General features: G+C 34.9%; 1 protein-coding gene and 1 pseudogene across 2 annotated transcripts in view; both read left to right on the top strand.

The window, feature by feature from the left end:
• CFAP47 (cilia and flagella associated protein 47) overlaps window positions 1-25,271 on the top strand; it is a 429,253-nt gene that overhangs the window by 105,897 nt on the left and 298,085 nt on the right. For both annotated transcript variants that reach the window (XM_077144877.1, XM_077144876.1), the window contains exons 24-26: window positions 5,788-5,947; window positions 14,107-14,302; window positions 23,553-23,762. In XM_077144877.1, the coding sequence (XP_077000992.1) occupies window positions 5,788-5,947; window positions 14,107-14,302; window positions 23,553-23,762 (566 nt within the window). The remainder of the gene's footprint in view (window positions 1-5,787; window positions 5,948-14,106; window positions 14,303-23,552; window positions 23,763-25,271) is intronic.
• LOC143670783 (eIF5-mimic protein 1-like) lies at window positions 18,091-19,506 on the top strand (annotated as a pseudogene).

Raw genomic sequence — 25,271 nt, 5'->3', positions numbered from 1 at the left:
AACAGACCAGGATTCTGGAGAATGAACAGAGAAAAAGAAGCTTTACACTAGGGGTGAAACAATTGAACAACAGTGCAATCTTAAAAATTGTACTGCATACTAAGGGCAAGAATCCTATGAAGAAGAGCTGAAAAAGTATGATCAGTAAAATACAGGAAAAAGGTCTAGAATAAGTTGAACCAATTGGCAAAGGAGAGCCTTTATACATGCCAATCAAAAGTAAAACCCTAGGTGAGAGAGAGAAACTGCCCTTTGGAATAAATGCATAAAGATAATCAGAGGCCTAGACACCAGCAAAAACTTACAAGCCATACTAAGAAGCTGAAAAATATGGCCAAATCAAAGGAACAAATTAAAGTTTCAGAAGGGAGACAGAATTTGAAACAACCAGTCAAAGTAGTTTAAAACAAATCTCCTAATTTAATTCATATTGATGAAGGAAAATATGGCAAAGCGAAAGGATATTAAGAAGACACTGGGTGAGCATAAAGAAAAATTTTAAAGTATTAAAAGAAATTGAATTCATGGGAATGAAAGACACAATTGAAGAGATTGAGAATACATGAGGCATGCCATAGCAGATTTTAACAGACAGAAAAAGCCAGCAAATTAGAAGGTAGAACAATCGAAATTTCACAGGCAGATAAGAAGAATGCTTAGAGAAAAGAACGGAAAAATTGAGCAGGGATTCAGGGAATTGAATGACAGCATGAAGTGCAAAACATATACATCATGGGTATCACAGAATGAGAAGAAAAGAGGAAAGTTGCAGAAAGAATATTTGAAGAAATAATGATTGAAAATTTCCCAACTATTAAGAAAAGCATAAATATGAATATCCAAGAAGCACAATGTACTCCAAACAGAATAAATCCTAACAGGCCTGAACCGAGACACATACTAATCAGAATGTCAAATGCCAAGGAAAAATAGCAAATTCTAAAGGCAGCAAGATAAAAGTGATTCATTACATATGAGAAGTGCAATAAGATTAAGTGTTGATTTCTCATTAGAAACCTTGGAAGTAAGAAGGCAGTGATATGATATGTTTAAGTTAGTGAAAGAGAAAAATTTCCAGTGAAGAATTCTTTATCTGGCAAAACTGACCTTCAAAAATGAGGAGGAGTTTAAAATATTCACAGATAAACAAGAACAGAGAGAGTCTGTCAACAATAGACCAACCCTACAAGATATACTACAGGGATTTCTGTAGGCTGAAAGGATAAGACAGGAGAGAGAGAGGCATGGAAGACAGGGCAGAAATGAAGATTACCAGTGAGGGTAACTAAAGGGCAAAAAGAGAAAGAAATATAAGATATGACATTATAAAAACCAAAGGATAAAGTGCTTGAAGCAATATCTACCTTTATAGTAATAAATTGATTGTTAATGGATTAAACTGCCCAATCAAAGATATAAATTAGCCAAATGGATAAAAAAGTATAATCCGTGTATATACTGTCTACAAGAGGCACACCTTAGACCCAAGGACACAAACAGGTTGAAAGAGAAGGCGGGAATAAGGTATTCCAGTAACAAAAAAAGAGGTGCTAATATCAAACCAAACAGACTTTAAATGCAAAACTGTTATATGAGACAAAGAATGACACTACATATTAATAAAAGGGGCAAACCACCAAGAAGAAATAACAATCGTAAAGATTTAGATATCCAACCAGAATACATGAGAGAAAGACTGGCAAAACTGAAGGGATACAGTATACAATAATAGTTTGAGACATCAGTATGCCACTTTAATCAATAGATAGACCATCAACACAGAAGGTCAATAAGGAAATAGATAACTTGATAAATGAATTAGACCTAACAGACATATACAGAACATTGTACCCCAAAAAACCAGGATATTCATTTTTCTTCTCAAAGGCTCATGGGTCATTCTCCAGGATAGACCACATGTTGGGTCACAAAACAAATCTCAATAAATGTAAAAAGATTGAAGTTGCAGAAGGCATTTTCTCTGACCACAATAGAAGGAAGCTGTTAATAACAAGTGGGGCACTGGAATGTTCACACATACAAAGGTTAAAGACACACCCTTAAGCAATCAATGAGTCAGAGAAGAAATTACAAGAGAAATCAATAAATATTTGGAGATGAATAAAAACAAGAACGCGACATATCAAAACCTATAGGATGCAGTGAAGGCAGTGCTTGGAGGGAAATTTATAGTCCTATAATCACTTTGTATTAAAATAGAAAAATGAGCTAAAATCAAAGATTTATCCACACACCTGGAGGAAGTAGAAAAGGACTAGTAAGCAAATCACAAAATAAATGGAAGGAAAGAAATAATAATGATACATAATAAATAGCATAAATAAATAAAATTAAGTATCAAAAACAGTAAAGGGTGGGCCACGGTGGCTCAGCAGGCAAAGTTCTTGCCTGCCATGCCAGAAACCTGGGTTCACTTCCCAGTGCCTGCCCATGCAAAAAAACCCCAAACAAACAAACAAAAACACAATAGAGAGAATTAAGAAAACTAAGTCTGTTCTTTGAGAGAATCAATAAGATTGACAAACTCTTAGCTAGATTGACGGAAAAAAAAGTGTGGAGTTGTAAAGAACTCAAATTAGAAATGAGAGGGATACATTGCCACTGACCCAGGAAAAATGAAAAAAAATCATATGAAACAGCATGAACAACTGTATGCAAACAAATTAGACAACTTAGATGAAATGGACAAATTCCTATAAGCACACAAACAGCTTCCACTGAATTTAGAAGAAATAGAAGACCTCAACAGACCCATTACAAATAAAGAGATTGAATGAGATGTAAAAAAAAAAAAAAAAATCAAAGAGAAGTTGAGGACCAGATGGCTCACAGATGAATTCTATCAATTTGAAGAGGAATTAATACCAATCCTGCTCAGACTCTTCCAAAAAATTGAAGAAGGATGACTACCTAATTATGCTATGAAGCCAACATCACCCTAAATACCAAATCCAGAAAAAGATACTACAGGAAAAGAAAATTAGAGACTAATTACTCTAATGAACATATATATGTGAAAATCCTCAACAGAATATTTGAAATTTGAATCCAACATCAAATTGAAAGAATTATACCCCAAGATCAAGTGGATTTCTTTATTTATTTTTTTATTATTTATTTATTTTTGTATGCTGTATAGCAGGGTCACATTTCATTATTTTTTCATGTGAATATCTTGTTATCATAGCACCACTTGTTGAATTTTTGTTTTGTTTGCTTTTTGCTTGGTGTTTTTTTTTTTTTTTTTTTGAAGTGCATGGACTGGACTCCCACATGGCAGGCAAGAATTCTATCACTGAACTAGCCTTGCACCCTCTGATCAAGTGGATTTTATCCCAGGTACGCAAAGGTGGTTCAAACAAGAAAATCAATTAATATAATGCAGCACTCTAATAAATCACAGGGGAAAAACCACATGAGTTTCTCAGTTGATACATAAAAGGCATTTGACAAAATCTGACATCCTTTATTGATAAAAAGACTTCTAAAGAAAGATAGGAAAAGAGAGAAACTCCTTCCACATGATGAAGGGCATATATGAAAAACCCACAGCTAACATTGTACTCAATGGTGAAAGATTGAAAGCTTTCCTTTTAAGATCAGGAATGAGACAAGATTTCTTACTTCACCACTGTTACTCAATCTTGTGCTACAATATTTAGCCAGAGCAATTGGACAAGAAAATGAAATAAAAGGCATCCAAACTGGAAAGTAAGAAATAAAGCTTTCACTATTTGCAGATGATTGATCCTATATATAGGTCCTATATATAACTTTATATAAAATAAAATTATATAGAGATATATATCTTTATATAAAATAAAGTTACATAGAAATGTACAAGAATTCAGAAAAATCATGTTCTGCTCACACTTCTGAAGAAGTTACAGGAGAATATCTCCAGAAAAATAGAGGAAAACTCAGAAAGAAGAAAGAGTGAAATACAGAAATTACTGGAATTAGTCAAGATATCCAAGAAAGGAATTCCCAGCAGGATACATCATATTATTTGATTTTTCCATTAGTCACCTGGTAACTTTAAATAATGCACTTATATCTCTAGTTCTTTTTCTGTAAAATTTAGACAGTACCCTTTACTCTGTCACTCCCAAATCTTCTATCAACTTAACCTTTACATACACATTGTACATATAATACATGAGCTGCCTGAAAAATCAAAATAATATAAATATCCAAAATCAGGAAGTGTGAAAATGAGTATGGGTAGTTCAAATGATCTAGATCCTCATCTTTCTTAGTCAAGAAATAATATCTAAAGTTGATAAATCATGAAATAGCCATGCAGTTGTCAGAATGATGGCTCCCAAAGATGTTCCTGTCCCAATTCTTGGAACTTATGACTATGTAACCTTATGTCACAAAGAGACTTTGCCTATATGATCAAGGTTAAGAACCTTGAGAAGGGGAGATTATCCTGGATTATCTAGATGTGCCCAATCTATCACATAAGGCATAGAACATGTCATAACTGTCATCAGAGGGAGATAAGTTAATGGAAGAAATGTCAGAGAGATGTAATGTTTCTGACTTTAAAGATAGATGAAGTCATGAAATGCAGCTGGCCTCTAGAAACTGGGAATGGCAATGAAATAGATTCTTCTGTAGAGCTTCAAAGGCTCCAAAAAAGAATGCAGTTTCTGCCAATACCTTAGTCTATTGATATATTTAGCCAACAGAGCTATAACTTAATATATTTGTGCTGTTTTAAGCCACCAAGTTTATGATAATTTGTTTTGGCAGTAATAGAAAACTAATTCTAGTTTTGCTAGATTTGCGTATAGAATAACTTCATAACTACCAGAAAAGACCAAGCCAGAATTGGGTAAAATTGCTTGCTTTTGGAAAGCATAATTTTTGATAAGAAAGAGTTGAATGGGACAACTATTTTTGTTTTCATTATAAGCCTCTTTGAACTATTTAATTGTATAGGCTGTACATATGTATCAGTGTGATAAAAATTATAAAGAAAAATAATACAAATACTAAATATGCCAAACAATGCTTCTCTATGTCTGACTGTATCAGTTCATTTCTTAGAATTGTAAGATATGGGGGGGTGGATAAGATTTTAGAGATGTTATGCCATTTCCTCATTTTAAAATGACAAAAATGAGGCCTTCAGACAGCTGGTATGATTTCTTGCCTATGATCTGTATTAAAAGATGTTATTTTCTTTAGAATGTGCAGATGAGGTCATGAAATTATGTAAATAATATGATGTAAATAGATGCTTAAGTAACTATAGATTTAGAAGTAAAATTAACTCCTTTTTGTCATAATTATTTAAATAAAACATGCTTTAGAAAGAATTGAAGTAAATTATTTTTTGTGGCACCAATTTCGGAGACCACTCTATAATTGCTGGCTTATGAAGTATGTATATGTCTAATATTATAAGAAGATTCCAAACTACCTTCCAAAGTGGTGGTACCATTTTGCATTCTCACCCTTAATTAATGAGCATTCCTGTTCCTCTTCATCCTCACTAGGTAGAATAGGTATTTTGATATTTTCAAGTATTTACCTCAGTCTCTATCCTCTATGCATTTTTATGGTTGTTAATGCACATTTGCATTTCTCTTTGTTTCCTTAAAATCATCTCTAGAACGTTTGGTCTATGATTACCACTTTTAATGATTTTGATTAGTAGTTAGGCCCAACAAGTTGCTATGGTAATACAAACTGAATTTTTTATTGCATGATATATGTATTTTGAAATTACTTCTTTTATTTTTGTGTGAGCAGAAGCTTGTATTACATAATATTTCTAAACAAGAAGTGCATTGGACTTTAGACCTTAGTGGTGCTACCAAAGTTTTCAAAGATGGCACATTCAAGTTTAGTGAACTGACTGGGACACTGCAACCAAATGAAGAATGCACCGTTTCCATAAATTTCTCTCCAAGTAAGTACTTTTTTTCCTATATTTGCTGTTAAGTTTTCAATTAGCCATTATTTTTTTCTAGCATTTCTAAAAACGTTGAGATCATTTGTTATGTGATCTGAAAAGAGTTTTAAGAAGTTTCTTACTAGAATTTTGTGGTAACCATTTTCAAAAACTGTTCCCGATGATCCTCATTTCCTGGTATTCATGCCCATGTATAGCCCCCTTCCACATGGAATAGGGGTGATATTCTATATCCATGTTATACTCAAGGGATATTGTGGATATGATGCTGTGTGATTTCCAAGGCTAGGTGATAAAAGGCATCACAGCCACTCTTGGATTATTCTCTTTAGGGGAAACTGGCTAGCATGTCTTTTGATCTATCTGGCCATTGCTGATCTGGTGGTTTTTTGGAAACAACCTTATGAAGAAATGACTCACCTTCTATGTGTGCTGGTTTGAAACTATGATGTACTCCAGAAAATCCATGTTCTTTTAGTTCAATATTGTGAGGGCAGACCTATTTTTGGGTGGGACCTTTTGATTAAGTTGTTTCCATGGAGATGTGACCCTACCCATTCAAAATTGGTCTTAATCTGGTTACTGGAGTCCCTTAAGAGAGGGACATTTTGGGAAAGACATAGATGTTTGGAGATGCAGAAGGATAATGCTCCAGGAGCTGCCAGAAGGACCCACAGGAGATGAGAGATACATTTGAAACCAGAAGGCGGGAGAGAAGGACAGCAGATATCACCATGTGCCTTTCCAAGTGACAGAGAAACCTCAGACTTGGTCAGCCTTTTCTGAATGAAGGTATCATCTTGTTGGTGCCTAAATTTGGACATTTTCATGGCCTTAGAGCTTTAAATTTGTAACCTCCATAGGTCTCCTTTGTAAAAACCAACCAATATCTGGTATATTGCATTCCAGCAGCATTGAAAAACTGAAACAACATTCAATTCACCATTTAAAGTATACAATTCAGCAGTTCTTAGTATATTCACAGATATGTGCAATTGTCACTACATTCGATTTTAGAACATTTCCATCACCTCAAAAAGAAACCCGATTTCTAGGCCACGTCCCACCCCAAGATTTAATCAACAACTAGTCTGCTTTCTATGTGTATAGATTCCCCTATTCTGGACTTTCTTATGAGTAAAATAAAATAGTATGTGGTCTTTTGTGATTAGCATGTGGCTAGTATGTGGCTTCTTTCACTTAGCGTAATTTTTTAAGTTTAATCCTGTTGTGGTTTTTATCAGTACTCTACTCATTTTTATGGCCAAATAATATTCCATTTTATGAATATACCACATTTTGTTTATCCAGTCATCTTCTGAAGGACATTTGGATTGTTTTTCACCTTTTGCCAATTGATGCTGCCATGAACATTCTTGAAGATGTTTCTGGGTAGACGTATGTTTTCATTTCTCTTGGATATATAGCTAGAAATGAAATTCCAGGGCCATATGATAACTGTATATTTAAAAGTTTGAGGAACTGCGAGACTGTTTTACAAACTGGTTGAACCATTTTATATTCATATCAGCAATATATGATGGTTCCATTTTCTCCACATACTTGCCAACAGTTGTTACCAGACTTTTTGATTCTAGTAGATCGGGTGTGAATTCTCTCATCTACCAATGAATAGTGTCCTTCTTTGATTCTAGTAATATTTTTGTCTTAAGAATTTTGTCAGATATTAGCATAGCTATACTAATACCAGCTCTCTTTTAGTTACTGTTTACATAGTATATATTTTTCCCATCCTTTTACTTTCAATTGAATTGCGTCACTGAATTTGTATATGGCGTAGAACTGGGTCTTTTTTTAATCCATTTTGCCTATGTTAGCCTTTTTATTTGTGTTTTTTTAACTTTTTTCATTTACTGATTACTCATTGATAAGATAGGATTTACATCTGCCTTTTCCTATGCATTTTCTTTTTTCCTTTGTTCATCTATCCCTCCAATCCTATTATTTTTTAAATTAAATAAAGGTCTTTTAGTTTACCATTTACATTTCCTTGTTATTTCTTTCAGTATATATTTTGAGCTGTTTTCTTGGTGACTACTCCAGAGGATCTAACAATCATCTTATCTTTAAAATGCTTTTGGACAAATAGTAATTTCATTTCAATAGTATATTAAAAAGCCCTTTGCTTCAGTATAATCCTTTTCCATCCCATCACCTGTGTACTGTTACTTTCATACAAATTACATTTTTATATAACATAATTCCATCAACACAGCTTTATAATACTTTCTTTAAAGTTCGATAGATGTATAAATGTAATACTTGCATGCTGTCTTTTATAATTATTTATGTAGTTACCTCTACCAGTGCTCTTTATTGTTTTGTGAGATTCACGTAATGAGCTAGTGTTCTTTCATTCATCTTAAGGGCATCCTTTATTTTTTTTTATTGATTTTTAATTGTTTTTAAAAAACTGTGACAACGAAGAAGCGCAAACATTCTTAACATATGATCATTCCATTCTACCTACATAATCAGTAATTCACAATATCATCACATAGTTGCATATTCAGCAACATGATCATTTCTTAGAATATTTGCATCAATTCAGAAAAAGAAATAAAAAGAGAACAGAAAAAAATTCATGCATACCATACCCCTACTTTTTTAATTAATTTATTTTTTTATTTTTGATACATAACCACATACAAACACAAACATTCTTATCATGATCATTCCATTCTCGTTATATAATCAATAACTCACACTATCATCACATAGTTGTATATTCATCATCATGATCATTTCTTCAAACATCTGCATCAATTCAGAAAAAACAATAAAAAAAGACAGAAAAAAATTCATACATACCATACCCCTTACTCCTCCCCTTCACCAATCACCAGCATTTCAATTTACAAAAATTATTTTAACATTTGCTCCCCCTACTCTTTATTTATTTCTAACACATATGTTTTTCTTGTCCATCGATAAGGTAGACAAAAGGAGCCTCGCAACCACACAGTCACACTGCGAGAGCCATGTCATCATACAATTATCTTCAAGAAACAAGGCCACGAGAGCACAGCTCCACATTTTCAGGCAGTTCCCTCCAGTCTTTCCATTACATCTTGATTAACAAGGTGATATCTATTTAATGCATAAGAATAACCTCCAGGACAACCTCTCAACTCTGTTTGGAATCTCTCAGCCACTGACACTTTATTTTGTCTCATTTTGCTCTTCTCCCTTTTGGTTGAGAAGATTTTCTCAATCCCTTGATGCTGAGTCTCAGCTCATTCTAGGATTTCTGTCCCACGTTGCCAGGAAGGTCCACACCGCTGGGAGTCATGTCCCACGTAGAGAGGGGGAGGGTAGTGAGTTTGCTTGCTGTGGAGGATACTCTTTACTATAGGGAAAATCTGATAGTGACAAATTTTCTGTTTTTCTTTTTTTAAATCTGGGAATGTTTTACTTTGTTCTTTAGTTTTGAAGTATAATTTAGTTGGCCATGGAATTCTGGCTTGACAGTCCTTTTCTTTTGATACTTTGAATATACTTTCCCACTGCCTTCTGGCCTCCACAGTTTTTGATGCAAAGTCAACTATCCATCTTATTGAGAATTCCATGCTGCTTTCAAGATTCTCTATTTTCCATGGCTTTTCACAGTTTGACTATGATATATCTAGGTGTGGGTCTCTTTGAGTTTATCCTACTTGCAGTTTGTTTAAATTTTCATTGAATTTTGGATGTTTTCAGCCACTATGTTTTCCAATAGTCTTTAGGTCCCATCTTTCGCTCCCTCCTCTCAGGATTCCCATTTTGCATGTGTTGGTAGGCCTAATGGTGTCCTATAGGTCTCTGAGGCTCTGTTCATTTTCCTTCATTCCCTTTTCTTTCTGGTACTCTGATTGGATAACCTCCATTGACCTTTATTCATGTTTGTTGATTTTTTGTTCGGCCAGTTCAAACCTGCTTTTGAACCCCTCTAGTGAATTTTTCATTTTGTTTATAGTACCTTTTGACTCCAGAATGTCTATTTGGTTATTATTTTTTAAATTCCCATCTCTTTAATTATATTTCTTACATGTCAAGATATGATTCCTATACTTTCCTATAATTCTTTAGACATGTTTTCCTTTAGTTCTTTGGATTTATTTATAATAGCTGATTGAAAGTCTTTGGTTAGTATGTCCAATGTCTCAGCTTTCTCAGAAAAAGGTATTTCTACTTTTTTTTCCTGTGTATGGGCCATAACTTCTTATTTCCTTGTGTGTCTCTTTTTTTTTCAATAGGACATTTTGAATGATATAATAAGGTGGCTCTGGAAATTAGATCTCCTCCCCTGAGTGTTTGTTGTTGCTGCTGCTGCTTTTGATGATGACATTTGTTTAGGGAATTTCCTGGACCAATACTGTAAAGACTGTATTTTTCCCTGTGTGGCTATTGAAGCCTCTTAATTTAGTGTTTAAACATAAAGATTAAACAGAGATTTCCTTAAGTGTCTAGAATAATAAGTTACCCATATTTGACTGAGGGATTCTGCATTTATGTTGGGTCATGCGTTCAACATTCCATCAATTTACAATTCTGCTATTACCTTCACTTTTTCCTCAGTGTCAGCAAAAGAAGAGCAGTTAGGGCCATCTCAGGTCTTTCCTGCGCATACGCACATCCATGTAAATGCATGTTTCCCTTTAGATTCCAAGAATGTATTTCAAAGCTCCTAATGGACATTTAATTTCTCAGTTTTCCTTTTTAAATGTTCTGGCCAGCTTCTTGTATGTTCCTCAGGAATCTATGCTGTTAAACAATTCCTACTCATAGAATTTTACAGACAACCTTGGGTATTCCCAGTGAATGAACTCTAAATTAGGTCAAATAAAGGCAACTCCTGAGAATGTTAATTTTTTCTCCCTGGGAACTTTAGACAGTTCATATAGGGATAATTTCTTGGAGATGGTGTAGTTGGATATCTCCAAACCATTTATTTCCAACCCCCCACCCCCACCCCAGTGGCTGCTAGACTGCTGGCTTTCACAGTTTCCTTAGTTGTCAGGTTGTTGGTTTTAAGGAGACTGCAAATTTGGGGAAAGGAGGATCCGAATAGGACAAGCTAAAACTCCACAGAGTTCACTGTTTTATAAAAATTCAGTCATTTCTATAAATAATATATTCATCCTATTATTTATTATATAAATAAATGTTTCTCTAATAATTTCAAACTTTTGATTATTTTCCAGATTTCTAAAAACATTGATTATGACAATTTTTGCCACTGTATCACTTTTATGGATGAGTGAATTTTCAGAAGTTCTAACTCTGCCATTCCCACTACTGTAATCTGGATATTAATTGTATATTTAATATATGCTTGTAATTCACTTTAGGTTTTTTAGTATTTGATCCTTATCTACCAAGTTAAAAAATGCAACATTTGTTTCCCTCTAATATGTTTTTATTTTTAAAAGCATGTGAGGAAGAGGCATTTCTGTGCACTTACGATAATTCAAAATTGTTCCAATCATTTGGTTTTGGTAGTAGAACCAAATATGTTTGTCCAAGTAAGCTCTCTACTTGACAGTCTAATCAATACCATTTTGCTTTTGGAATCAAAACTGGTTTTATTTCGGTTCCCTTCAATTTAGATAGGACTCCTTTTCACTAAATTTGATCCATCCCCTAACCTCATTACATGGCCTTACACTTATGTTAAAGCCATGGTTCTACTAATCTTATAAATATAATATTGTCAAGGTCACAGGAACTTGGAGCTGGGGGTAAGGTCATAAACAGTGAAGAAAGCAGAAATCCATTCTCCTTTATTTTTATACTCCTCCTGAAATTGAAGAATATGCATCTCTAATTTACTTGAGATTCCTTCCAGTTATACTTGGTGAGGGGCAGGTCTTTGCCTTGTTCTTTGGACTATCCTATAGCATCTTCCATTTTCTTTTGGTCTGCACTTGTGACTAATTATAATTTTGTTCTGCCATTTTCTTTTCTTGTAATATGACTGTCATGTGAACCTTCTGTCCCACCCCATGGTCAGGGCCTTGATGTCCTTTCTATTTCCTTTGCCTTGTAGATGCAACCCTTGTATCTACTGTTAATCTAAGGTGGGGTGAATATGTTTTCTCTTCATTTGGGCTGGGCTCTGTTATATTGGCCACAGATCATGACTTCCTTATATATTAGTGAAATAGTTTTTATTTTTCACTCCCCCTTTTATTTTCCTTTCCTTGGACTCATGCAAAGACCAGAATGCTGGAACTGGTAAAAGTGACTTACACACAGGTCTACCCAAATCTCCAACCCCTTCAGAAAAATCTGCACCATTTTTCTTGTATCTATTTGTGTGTCTAGACTCTCACACTCCTAGGATAAATTTATTCGCATAAACTTCTTAATTCTCATATAATAGCTCCAATAACACCCAGGGTGAAACTAGTTTAGAAAATTCTCATGCTGAGAACCCCTGCTACATAAAAATATAGAAATTTTCTTGTAATGTATTTCAGGGAGTGAGTGCATTGACAGTTAGCTTTTTACAGTATGCTAGAGGGAAGACACAGCAGGTACCTGCTGGAAAAAAAACATCTAAGCAGACTTTTTTCTTTTTTTTGAGAAATCTATACTAGTATTTGTCTCTGATTTAATGTATCTGCTTCAGTCCCTTAACAGTTCATATTTCATACTTAAATAAGTATACTGGATATGATTTCCAGATTAGTTTTGTATTTTAAAGAATTCTATTTTGTTTTCCTGGATGCTAAAGCAAATACCATACAATGGATTGGCTTAAACAACAGTAATGTATTAACACTCTTTTACCTCTCCAGTTACCTCTCATTTTCCAAGGATTCCAGGGCTTATTTGATTGATTAAAAGCATCCAATAGATAGAGAACTAGGGAGTCTGATGAGTTCAATGAGTCTATTGCTTTTGTTTCTGACTCACAATGTCACTTTTGGATATAGCACTCTATCATCCAACACATTCTCGTCTTGTGCTTCAGTGATACTCATTTTGGTGGTGATCCCTACCAGAGCACACTGGTGTCCCATCTTTGGGTTCTAATAGTTCAGCTTAAATGGACTCTCACAAGTTCACCATTTCCTCACTTTGGGAGGACATGCTTGGGGATTTGAGTCTGAATGGTCTTTGAACACTTATGGTGATGGAACCTGTCCTCTAGGACAGTAATACAGTCACCCTCTGTTGAGTCCTACTCATCAATATAGCTGTATTTTCTTATAATGAATTACCAGATTGGGAATTTCCTGTTATTTCCTACCAGGTGAAATTGGCCTGTTGATCCTGGCAGCCTTTCATAAACTGGGGGAAAAGACATTATGTGTGTCTCAACACATCCTTTTTGTCTCAGCATGTTCTTTTCTCAGAAGTCCCCTAAACTTCTTATGGCATTTCTCTGACCTTATCTTTATAATGCATATACTAAAGGGATAGTGTTTTAGTTTCTTTAGTTGCTCAAGCAAATACCATGAAATGGACTGGGTTAAACAATCAGAATTTACTAGCTCACTGTTTTGAGGGTAAAAGAAGGTCCAAATGAAGGGGTCATCAAGGAAATACTTCCTTCCCAAAAACTGGTGTTCTGGGGCTGGCTGCCAGTGATCCTTGGTCCTTAGCTTGTCACATTGCAAGTCACATGGCAGCCTCTTCTGGCCTCTCATTTCTCTTCCAGGTTCCATTGAGTTAATTTTCTTGCTTCCTTTCTCTCTGTCTGAATTTCATTCTGCTTATTAAAGACTCCAGTAATAGGGTTAAGATGCATCCTGATTGAGGTGGGCCACACCTTAACGGGAGTAACCACATCAAAAGGTCCTTCTCATAACAGGTTCACAACCAATGGAATAAATAAGTCTAAACAATTCTAGATTGGGACCTCCTGTTAAAGCACGGGAAAGAACGATAGCAAAAGAAGTGCTGATATATAGCTTCTCCTATAAAAATGAAAATCTGCTTTCAGGTCACTTACTTCCTCTCTAAACATGGGGAACCTCGTTATATGTGTTAACTTCTTCAGCAGGCTAGAGCCAGTTCCTACGTGATCTATTCTGCTCCATTGAGCTGTAGCTTCATAGTACATTTTAATATTTAGTTATGTTTGGAATATTTAACGTTTTGAGGAGGTGAATTAATCTAAAATACTACTTTTAATTTTTCATTAGCTCTGCCTAAAAAATATACAGCTGATATTCCTGTGCGTTTAAATGATAATCCAGTTTGTTACCGGGTTTTATGTCTGACTGGAGAGGTGAAATCACCCAAGTTATCGTTAGATCCTCCATTTATATTTTTCAATCCTGTTCCTTTGGATGTAACAACTGTGATGAATATCAACATTTTGCCCCAAAACTATTTCAGGTAAATATTAACTTAATATGAGTTTATCACATTTTCTCTGTGTGGTTGGTTGTTTGTGTTTGTGTTATATGAGTCATGATTAATGTCTTAATTATTTCCATAGTTGGAAAGAACTATTAAAATATTTAATTGTGAACTTAAATATATATATGAAAAATATTTATCTCATAGTTAGGTATTGATTGTTCTTGTGAAATTTTCTTTAAAATTTTTTTGGTGTGTTTATCTATAAGGTATAAAAAAGCAAACTTAAAAATCAGCATAATAATTTTCTTTGCAATATGGCACATTACCACAAATTTAGTGTCTTAAAAACGACATGAATTTATTATTTCAGTTTCTGTGGGACAGAAGTCTGGGTGTGAGTTAACTGTAACCTCTGTTCAAGTTCTTACTGGGTGGAAATCCAGGTGTCGACCAGAGCTACATATGCATCAAAAGTTCGAGTTTGTTCTCCAACCTCTCCACTTATTAGCAGAATTAATTTCCTTGTGTTTGTAGCAATGAGGTCCTATTTCCTTGCTGAATCTTCCTTGCTGACCCTTTATAATTACAGGTCCTCCTCATATTCCAGGGGTGAAAATTCTGCAAAATGTTCACACCAGGGAGCAAGAGTCTTGGGAGCTACCTTGAAATTCTACCTGCCACTTTCACACACAATAGTGGATACAATATGTTTGTTTGTTTGTTTGTTTGGCATGAGCAGTCTCTGGGACTTGAACCCGGGTCTCCAGCATCACAGGCGAAAACTCTGCCACTGAGCCACCATTGCCTGCCCAATATGTTTTTATTTTGAAGTTATAAATAGTCCAAATTCCATTTTGATACTGTATTGACTTAGATACCTTAAATCCTTCACATTATAAAACAACTTGATCTCACATTATAAATGTATATGCATAACTATATATCCATATCCATATCTATATTTACATCTACATCTACGTCTGTATTTTTAACTATATGTGGCATTGCTGGGTTTGTGTAAAGTTTGGAAGGTCTCCAAAGTACTCAGTCAAAAACAAACCAAAGCAATACATACCTATAATTTGAAACCAATGTGTGAGCTGTAATAACATTCCAAAGGCAGATTTATTCGTAAGCATTCAGACAATTGTGAAATGGAAAAGCTTAATCTGAAACTCCTGTATTCATCTAGGGATGTTACAAGAGGCTAAAATAGTTCCATGTGAGTAGGTCCCTCTATCTCTCAGCAGAAGCGAACAAATTCTCTCTAGACCAGTGATTCCTAAAAGTTAGTTTATATCAGAATCACCCAGAGGCCTTTTAAAAATAGAGATTATTGAGTCCCATCTGTAGAATGTATGAATCAGGAAGACTGGAATGGGGCACAAGAATTTTTATCTCTAACAAGTTTCTGGGTAGTACTGAAGCTACTGGTCTATAGACCACACTTTGTGAAATTCTGCTATAAGTAAAACCATCCTCAGTTTTGGCCCACAGATTTCTAAAAATTGTGATCAACCAAATATGAACTTAATATGAAATATCACTAAGCTTTCATGAAAAGGAAGGCACCATAACTTGAAGTCATATAAGATTCTCAAATAATATACAGGAAAATTATTTAAACCTATAAAGATCATTTATCAAGATAGGCATTCAATATTTAAGAGAATTTCAACATATAACATTTAGAACACACAATTTAAATTATCCTATTTATAATAACTTCAAAATTTCAAAGGTAATTAAGTCTATACCAAACAAAAGATAACCAGGTAAAATCACTTATAAACACATAGAGATTCACAGCATATTCATAGAGTGGAATAGTAAATATGGCATAAAATACAAATCACTAAAATTTGATTTACATTTTCAATATAACTTCAATATAAAATCAGTAAAGCTTTTCTTGCAAATTGATAAGCACAATTCTAAATTTTATATGAAAGATGCAAGAATCAAGAATGGGCTAGCTACCATAAAGAAGAATAAGATGTGAGGGGTGGGGTGCTTCTTTGACCAAATATCAAGATTAAACCAATGTAATAGTGATACAGGGATAGATAAAATGACTAAAGAATGGAATAGAGAAACTTACTTGAAATAGACCCACACATAAACTGATACTAGATACATGGTAAAAATGGTATTGCAGATCTTTGGATAAAGGAGGCTGCTGCTCCATAAATGGTGCTAGACAATTAATTATGGTAATAATTCAAACTGAATCACTGTCTCACATGATAAGCAAAATCAAGTAAAATGGATTAAAAACTCAGGTATGAAAGGCAAAATTAAAATAATAAATAAGTAAAACATTTTTATTTCTTGTAGATTTCTTTAAAAAGACATAAAATTGTCCTAACAAAAATAGATGACAGAGAAAACAATTTCCCCAGAAATGACAGAGTAGGGTGCTCCAGGACTCAGTCCTTCCACCAAAGTACCTATTAAACAGGCAGGGACTGTTGAAACAACTGTCTGTGGCTCTGAGGGCCAGAAGACCACTGAAAAGCATCCAGGGAGGAACAAGAGGAAAAGACCAATCAACTATGAACTATGAACTACTGCAAAGGACAGTGAGAAGCTCTCTGTGCAGTGGCTACCAGCACCCTCCCCCCATTCTTCTGGTGAGATCCAGTTTCTGGCTGGCTGCTGCTGTCAGAAAGAGACGTAAAAATCCTCTTCCCCAAGAATGGGGTGGGCACAGGTGAGCAATGATCATGGCTTTTGATTAACAAATTTGGATCATTGGGCCCCAGCTCTGAGCTACTCTTTCAACCCATTTGGGCCAAAGGTGGTGGAGATTTAAAAAGACACAAGGCTGGGGGCATAAGAGTAGTTCAGTGGTAGAATTCTCACCTGCAATGGAAAAATAATGAAATGTGACCCAGCCATGAATGAAAGAAAGAAAGGAAGGAAGGAAGGAAGAAAGAAAGCAAACTACAAGACCTCTTCAGGGCTGCAGGGAGCAGTTTGCTAAAGAGTGGCAACTGCTGGGCAGACCTGGAAAGCACAGCTTTGGAAAACCATCAAAGAGGCTTTTGGTGTCCTTTCTAATACCCTTCCCAGGGCACTTTGGAATCTGTCTGCACCCCTTTATGGGTCCTTGGGTCTGTTTTGGCTGAGTGATACTGACTTGGGAGGGTCCTTTTTTGGGATACCTTCCACCCAGAATTTGCCTTCCAGGTAAAAGCAGCTAGAGACTATGAAAGGAGCATAAAAGAACTACAGAGATAAAACATAAACAGAACAGATAAGATGCCTAGAGTAGGAAAGAGGAAAGGAAACTTTTTCCTGGAGGTGAAACAATTGCATAAAAAGTACAATCTTAAAAATTATACCCTATATCCAAGGTAAGAATCAGATAAGAGCTGAAAGATGTGATTAAAAATGGGCTATTTTAAAGCTCTAGAATTAGTTGAACCAAACATCGAAGAAGAGCCTTAACACAAAACGAATCAACAATAAAACCCTAGACAAAAAAAGAAACTGACCTTCAGAGTAAATTCGTTAAGACAATCCAGTGCCAAGACATCAGCAAAAAATTACAAGCCATACTAAGAAGATATGGCCCAGTCAAAGGAACAAATTAGAAGTTCAAAGGAGAGACAGAATTTGAAACAAATAATCAAAGATGTTCAAACATATAATCAAAGATGTCCAAACAAATCTCCTAAATGAATTCAAGGTGATGAAGGAAAATAAGGCTAAAGAGATAAAGGATATTGAGAAGACACTGGGTCTTCACTCCTCCATTGTCTCCTGCAGCCACTGTTGCTGCCACTGCCGCCATAATCACTGCAGTCCTAGCCTCTTGCATTGCTGCTACCTCCTCAGACAGAAATTTTATGAATAAGCATCAGAAGTCACTGCTAACAGGCAGTAGTTCAAAACTCAGAAAAGGGATGAAAAAGAAAAACTCAAACCCACAATTTTCTGGGATTCACTTGTCCAGGGGCTTAATGAGGCTGGTGATGACCTGAAGCTGTAACCAAGTTCCTAGACTCTACAGGCTCAAGATTAGATTATCATTGCTATGCAGACACACTCTTTGATATCCTGGTGGCTGTCAGTATGCTGGTCCCTGGAGGAACATGCATAGATGATGGTGACAAGACCAAGATGATCAACCACTGTGTGTTTACAGCAAATGAAGATGATGAAACCATTGGAAACAATGCTCAGGTCTTCAATAAACTGATCAGGTGATGCAGCTATTTGGAAAAGTCATTTGAGGATGAAATGAAAAAGCTTCTCCTCTTTCTTAAAGCCTTTTCTGAAACAGAGCAGACGAAATGGGCAATGATGTTGGGGGTACTGCTGGACAATGGCATTCTTCCTGCCACCACCCTCACCAGTCTCTTCACTGACAACCTAGTCAAACAAGGCATCATGGGCTCATTTGCTGTCGAACTTTTGGTTCTTTTTTTTTTTTTTTTTTAACATGGACAGGCACCGGGAATCAAACCCGGGACCTCTGGCATGGCAGGCAAGCGTCCTTGCCTGCTGAGCCACCGTGGCCAGCCCTGCTGTCTAACTTTTTAAAGCACGGATGGTAAAAAAGGATGCCAACACTGTTACCTCCTTTTTAAGAAAATCTAACATAGACATGAGGCTGCTTGAACTCTTTCCAGGTAACAAATAGAGCAGGGATCATTTTGCTAAATATTTCACAGATGCAGGTCTGAAGGGGCTTTCTAACTTCCTCTAGAGTCCAGTGGTCCCTTAGCACCAGGAAGGAACTCCAGAAGGAGCTCCAGGAGCATTTTTCTCAGGAATGCCCAGTCAAGGAGAGGTGGTGCTCCATGTCAAAGAAGAAATGAAGAAGAATGATCTTCCAGAAACAGCAGTGATTGGACTCCTGTGGGCCTGTATAATGAATGCTGTTGAATGGAACATAAATGAGGAACTTGTTGCAGAGCAAGTTCTTAAGCACCTGAGGCAATACACTCCCCTACTGGCTATGTTCAGCTCTTAAAGTCAGTCAGAGCTGATCCTCTTCCAGAAAGTTCAGGAATATTGTTACAACAACATACATTTCATGAAACCCTGTCAGAAGATTGTGGTTCTGTTTTATAAAGATGACATCCTGAGCGAAGAAGTGATATTGAAATGGTACAAATAAAGTACATGTTGCCACAGGCAAAAGTGTTTTCCTTGACCAGATGAAGAAATTTGTTGAATGATTAGAGAATGCAGAAGAATCTGAATCAGAAGGTGAAGAAAATTAGATGGCTCAAGAAAGCACAGTACTAGGTTATCATACAACACTTCTGATTGGGAATGTTGAACCATTTTGGAAGAGAAACTTGGCTTCTACTTACACAAAGGAAAAAAAAAGTGGATAGACTTTTCTTGTGCAGAGGGGAGAATGGTTCTTCTTTTGTTTTGTTTTTTAATGGAGTCTTGAGGTATCAGATATTGTACTCTCACCTGCTGTATGCTAACTTAAAGCCATTCAGCAGGAGTCAAGTAGGCATCTGACAATGAAATACTCAACAGACTCCTTTTTCAGCTGTATTTTTCATTTACCGTGTGGTGAATGCCCAACTGGTGTCTATTACAGGGCCACTTCAGTAATTGTGTATCTGCTTGTGTGTGATTTGATGAGCTGTTTTTTTTAAAATAAATGGCTTTAAAAAAAGGCACTGGGTGAGCATAAAGACGAATTTGAAAGTATAAAAAGAAACATAACAGAAATTATAAGAATGAAAGACACAGAGAAGATACTAAAAATACACTCATTGACTTAAAATCATTTGCACATTGATGTTCATAGTGACATTATATGCAATTGCCAAAAAATGGAAGCAACCTAACTGCCCATCAACTGAAGAATGGATAAGCAAAATGCATTGTATACATACTATAGAATATTATTCAGCTGTAAAAAGAAAGAAAGTCTTTATGCATGTGACAACAAGAATGAACCTTGAGGACATTATGTTGAGTCAAATAAACCAGATACAAAAAGAGAAATATTGTATGATTTCACTGTTATGAACTTGTTATAATAAGCAAACTCATGGCGTTAGAGTCTCCAATATAGGTTACCAGGAGAAAGATTGGGGTTAGAAAATAGGTGGTTGATGCTTAAAGTTTTACAGAATTTCTATTGAGGCTGAAGATAAGAGGTTTGGAAATGGATGGTGGTTATGTGGGAAAGAAAACACACCTAATGCAAATATGGACATTAAAGCTAGTTTAATAATCTTTCATCTTTAAAAATGTTTAAATAAACTATTTAGACAATCTTACAGTTGTTATCAATTGCAAAAAAGTAACTACTGTAAACAAATAGTAAAATTTATTAAAAATTGCTACTGTTAATAGTAACAAATGTCCCAAAACTATGCAAGGTGTTGGTGGTGGGGTGGCATACGGGAATCCTATATTTTATGCATGATTGTTTTATAAACTCACAACTTCTCTAATAAAAAAGTAACTATTGCAAATTAATCAAAAAGAAAAATAAAATAACAGTAAAAATGGCAAAAAATCATCAATGTGTAATTCACATAAGAGAATTTGTGAATGGAAAATAAGCATATGAAGACAAATAATTGACTGTTTTGTAAGCTTGGGAATGAAAATTAGATAGTACAATAAGATAGCATTTTTCCTGACCTAGGTCGGTAAACATTAAGAAGTCTGGTAACTTGTCTCATTGTCAGTGAATACAACCACGCAGAATAATACTCTGTGAAGTGTAATATTTGCATATTTCACAGCCCATCCATTTCACTTTTCAGTATCTCTAGAAAAACTCTTGCACGTTTGTACTATGTGGTTTTTCAAGTTTTTTATTTTTTTATTTTTTTTACATGGGCAGGCACGGGGAATCAAACCCAGGTCCTCTGGTATGGCAGCGAGCATTCTTGCCTGCTGAGCCACCGTGGCCCTCAAGTTTTTTAATAGTTACTTTTCAGAATATCAAAACTTAGAACCTCCCAAATGTCCTTTGACAAGACAAAGGGTAAATAATTTGTGATATTGCATAAATTCAAATATTATATAACTGTAAAAGTGGACGAAGTTCGGCTAATGAGGCAACTGTGTCAAGAATCTTTGAAACAAAATATTGAGATAAAGGCGATGCGATGGCTGAATGGCAGAATTCTTTCCTGCCATGCCAGAGACCCGGGTTCAATTCCTGGAGCTTGTCCATGCCAAATATATATATATATGTATAGAGAGAGAGAGAGAGAGAAAATTTTAATGCCAAATAAAACGGCATATATTGATAATCTTTATATAAAAAGAAACAAAGAAAGAAAAGTCAAATATATTTGTATTTAGAAATATGTACCTATATATGGGTATTTAGAAATAAAAACAACATATAGCCGTTATTAAACGAACATTCTAGATTGCGGATACCTTGTGTTTAAGGAACACTAAGGAATATAAGGAGATGGGTTGGGGCAGGAGAACCCAGAGAGATACAGATGTTCTGGAAATGTTCTTTAATTCAAGTGGACAGTAGGTTCATGGGTATCCATTTTGTTTTTATACCTCTTAACTCTCATATATGTCATATACTCTTTTATATATATAAATATTTAAATAATAAAAATGTACAAATCCTAACCAGTATAGGAATAGTTAATGAAAATTTTAACAAAAGTGCAAAGTTTGAAGTCATGCATATTAAGTTGTTGAAAACTATCTGAGGCCGTTTGAAAATAATTGCCATTTAAGTAAAACGGAGAGTAGCTAGCTGGCAGGTTAAAATGATATTGATTGTGAGGATTTGTGCATCAATATGAATTGCCTAGAAACATTATTTTGAGAGACTGCTATTTCTTCTACCCCCTTCCGAGTTTCCCTATTCATTTTCTTATTTTACTAGTGACCACTCTGAGATCTAGATAAGTTCCAAGTAAGCTGTAGTGTTTGAACATAAATTAAATTATCCAAGTTGAAGTGCATATTACCACTCTTATTTCTAATTTCTGGTCTCTAAGATATACTGTGTGCTTACTTATGCCGTGAATCTTACTCTAAATGTATTTGGTTTGTGAGGGAGTATAGTTCTTCAACTTTAACTTAACTTTCCATTTGCAGGTTTTGCAAAACCCTCTCTTTAAGCAGACACTACATTTTGTTGCTTAAACTGGAAATTGCAGTGGCTTGAATTATATTGTGCTAGACAGTGTTTTTTAATCAAAGAAAATTATCTAATTTATGAATTAATTTTTAAGCTTTCGATTTTTGAGGTAATGTATGAAGTTCCCAATTTGAAAACTATGTCAAGTCGAAAGTTGTGTCTTACAACTTTAGATGAAGGAGGGACTCTAGAGATGATGTAAATCAATCTTCTGTTAATATATGTACAATAAAGTTGACACATTAATGATTTATCCAATGAAACTTAGTTAATTATAATTAGAAAAAACCTGGATTCAAACTTGATTTTTTAGTTTCTTTTACATGTTTTATCCAATACTCCCCCCATACCTGTCAAATCTGAGTTGAAAGTTTTCTTTATGTTTTATCTAGTTCATTAGTTGAACAATCCTCATTCTGATTAAACTAATATTGGAGAAATATGACTCCTGAATATGTTAACTCTTCTTATTTGCTGTAGAAGACTACATACATAACAGAAAACCCAAAGTATTATAGTTAAATATTTATTGAGACTAAACAATTATAGAGCAGAAATTAGATTTAAAACTGAATGCTGCATATTACATCATTAAAATCAGAAACATTTTGCATTGTCTAAATAAATTATGGATATATAATGAAATATCACGTAAATATTAATGGAAAAGTAACCATTCAAAAATATCTATGATAGATTATATGTGTACAAGTGCTTACTTGCATAGTACCCAACTTCAAAAAACCTCTGTGTGTACATGCATCTGTTAATATAATTTAATAAACATGCCTTAGAGCTTTAGGTATTAAAATATTTATTTGGGAGTTAATCCTTGTGGGAACATGATTAGGGCAATAGGATTTAGATCATAGTGTGGTTGAAAATGCAATGTCATTAAATCAGATATTTTATCTTTTATTTTTATAAGGCAAAAGAGACTTGATCATCTTATGTTGTTCTTGGTTAAATTTAAAAGCAATCAATTTTTTATTGAGGCCAGAAAATAAGAAACAATGCAAAAATACTTTTATGATTCGGAATATTATTGAAATATTTGTTATTTTTAGTTTTTCTGTTGTTTTATAAAACAAAGTAATATAGCTTTAACTCCAATTGCATACAAGCATTTTGAACTATAACAAATATTTTTCTTAAAATGTCAAACAGAAGCTCGACTCTGCATGTCAAGATTCCTGCTGTGACGCTTCTTGATGGTGATGAGATTCATCCTCTTTCTGTGAAGTTTCCAAATGGCAAAGAAATTACAGGCTCTCTCGATGGAAGTAACACTGTTCTCATCTGCCACCTGAGTTTCAAATCCTTTAGACCTGTGTCATTTTTCACCAGTGTTCTTTTCTATGACGACCAAAGAAACCGGTAAGAAGTTTAAATATAGATATTCTTTCGGATCTAACAGTGAACAGCAGTGAGTGTATATTCTATGCCTATGTAAAATATCAAAAAGAGGGAAATCTGATCAAGTATCTTACATTTTAGGATCAGAAATTCTACTTTTACATTACACCCTGAGATGATTTGATTAGCCAAATCACAAAAGGCTGATGTGTACAGCAATAAAGTTTGCTAAAAATTTTACAATAAGAAATAACTTTAAACTGGTTTATACACTGAATTTTTAAAGTCAGTGAATGTTCTTTCTGTGTTAATTTATTAAGTTGCAGTTGGGTCCTTGCTATTCAATATATCCATGGTCAAAGGATTGATTTTAATGTTTGGAATTAAAGGGGAAGAGATATAAAGGAATGTTGCTTTCAAGGTAACATGAGGCCATATCCAGGAAACATGCAGTGTATTAAGAATTTTCTTGAAACCCAGCCTCCATGTGTCTTTCTGATACACCAATAACTAAAACTTTCTAAGTTACACTACTGCGACTCCCATTTCTGTTTCTCTTTTTCCATACTAACGATCCATCTTTTGTTGACACCTTTTTTTTTTTAACTTTTATTGATGATATTGCTTAAGCTACTATCAATCACTGTGAGCTCCCTGTCTCTGTCCTGGAAGACATTCTGTCTTTTACAGTAGATTTATGCATATATGACCAGGTTCACAAAAGTTTAACTTCATTTCTCTCCATACTAATCCAAAAATACTATGTGTTATATCTTTGAGCTCACTAGTCAAAATCATGAGTAACTTATCCATAATGTCTTAATGATAACACAGGCTCAGAGCCCAAGAACAGAGCGAGGAAGGCAACTGTTTCACTAAATGTGTGGCTTAGATGGCTTATGGGCCATGGGGTACAAGTGCTTATAAGAGGAGCATGGACACATTTAACTGGGTCTTTGTTGAGGATGGAGCAACAAACAAGCTGATAGGAGACTTGAAAAAGTTTTCTAGTAGAAGGATGATTGTATTACATAGTTCCCCTTCCTCCCATCCCTTCCACTCCCCCTCCTCCTTTCCTTATTTTTATTTATTTATTTTTGTTCTTTTTTAGCTCCGAGATTGTTTGCTTTATTACCTGGATTTCCTCACCTTTCTTTCTGGCATAGTCCACTAAATGCCATTTCAATGCTCAGCAGGTTTGGGATTACAGTAGATATCAGAAATGATTTAGAAATTGCACATCATAGATGGGCAACAAAAGATTTCCCGTGCACCTAGATGAACAAGGAACCAAAATCATGAGCACTTCCTGGAAATGAAATGCTTACAGATCCTTTTACTGATGCATTATTAACTCCTTTTCTATGTTCCCAGAGTGCCTATAAACAGATATTCCTCTCTTCTCAAATTTACAAAGCTATCCTTGCCTTTCTCTCTCTAGACTAAGTATTCTACCTCTGATTTCATTGACATAAATTGGGTCTTCCAACAAGAAATATCACAATGGCTTCCCTTTCAACTTCAAGATTT

The sequence above is a fragment of the Tamandua tetradactyla genome, chromosome X, assembly GCF_023851605.1.
Source record: "Tamandua tetradactyla isolate mTamTet1 chromosome X, mTamTet1.pri, whole genome shotgun sequence".
Taxonomy (NCBI): Eukaryota; Metazoa; Chordata; class Mammalia; order Pilosa; family Myrmecophagidae; genus Tamandua; species Tamandua tetradactyla.
The sequence above is the reverse complement of the archived record's forward strand: the minus strand, read 5'-3'. Positions and strand labels throughout refer to the sequence as shown.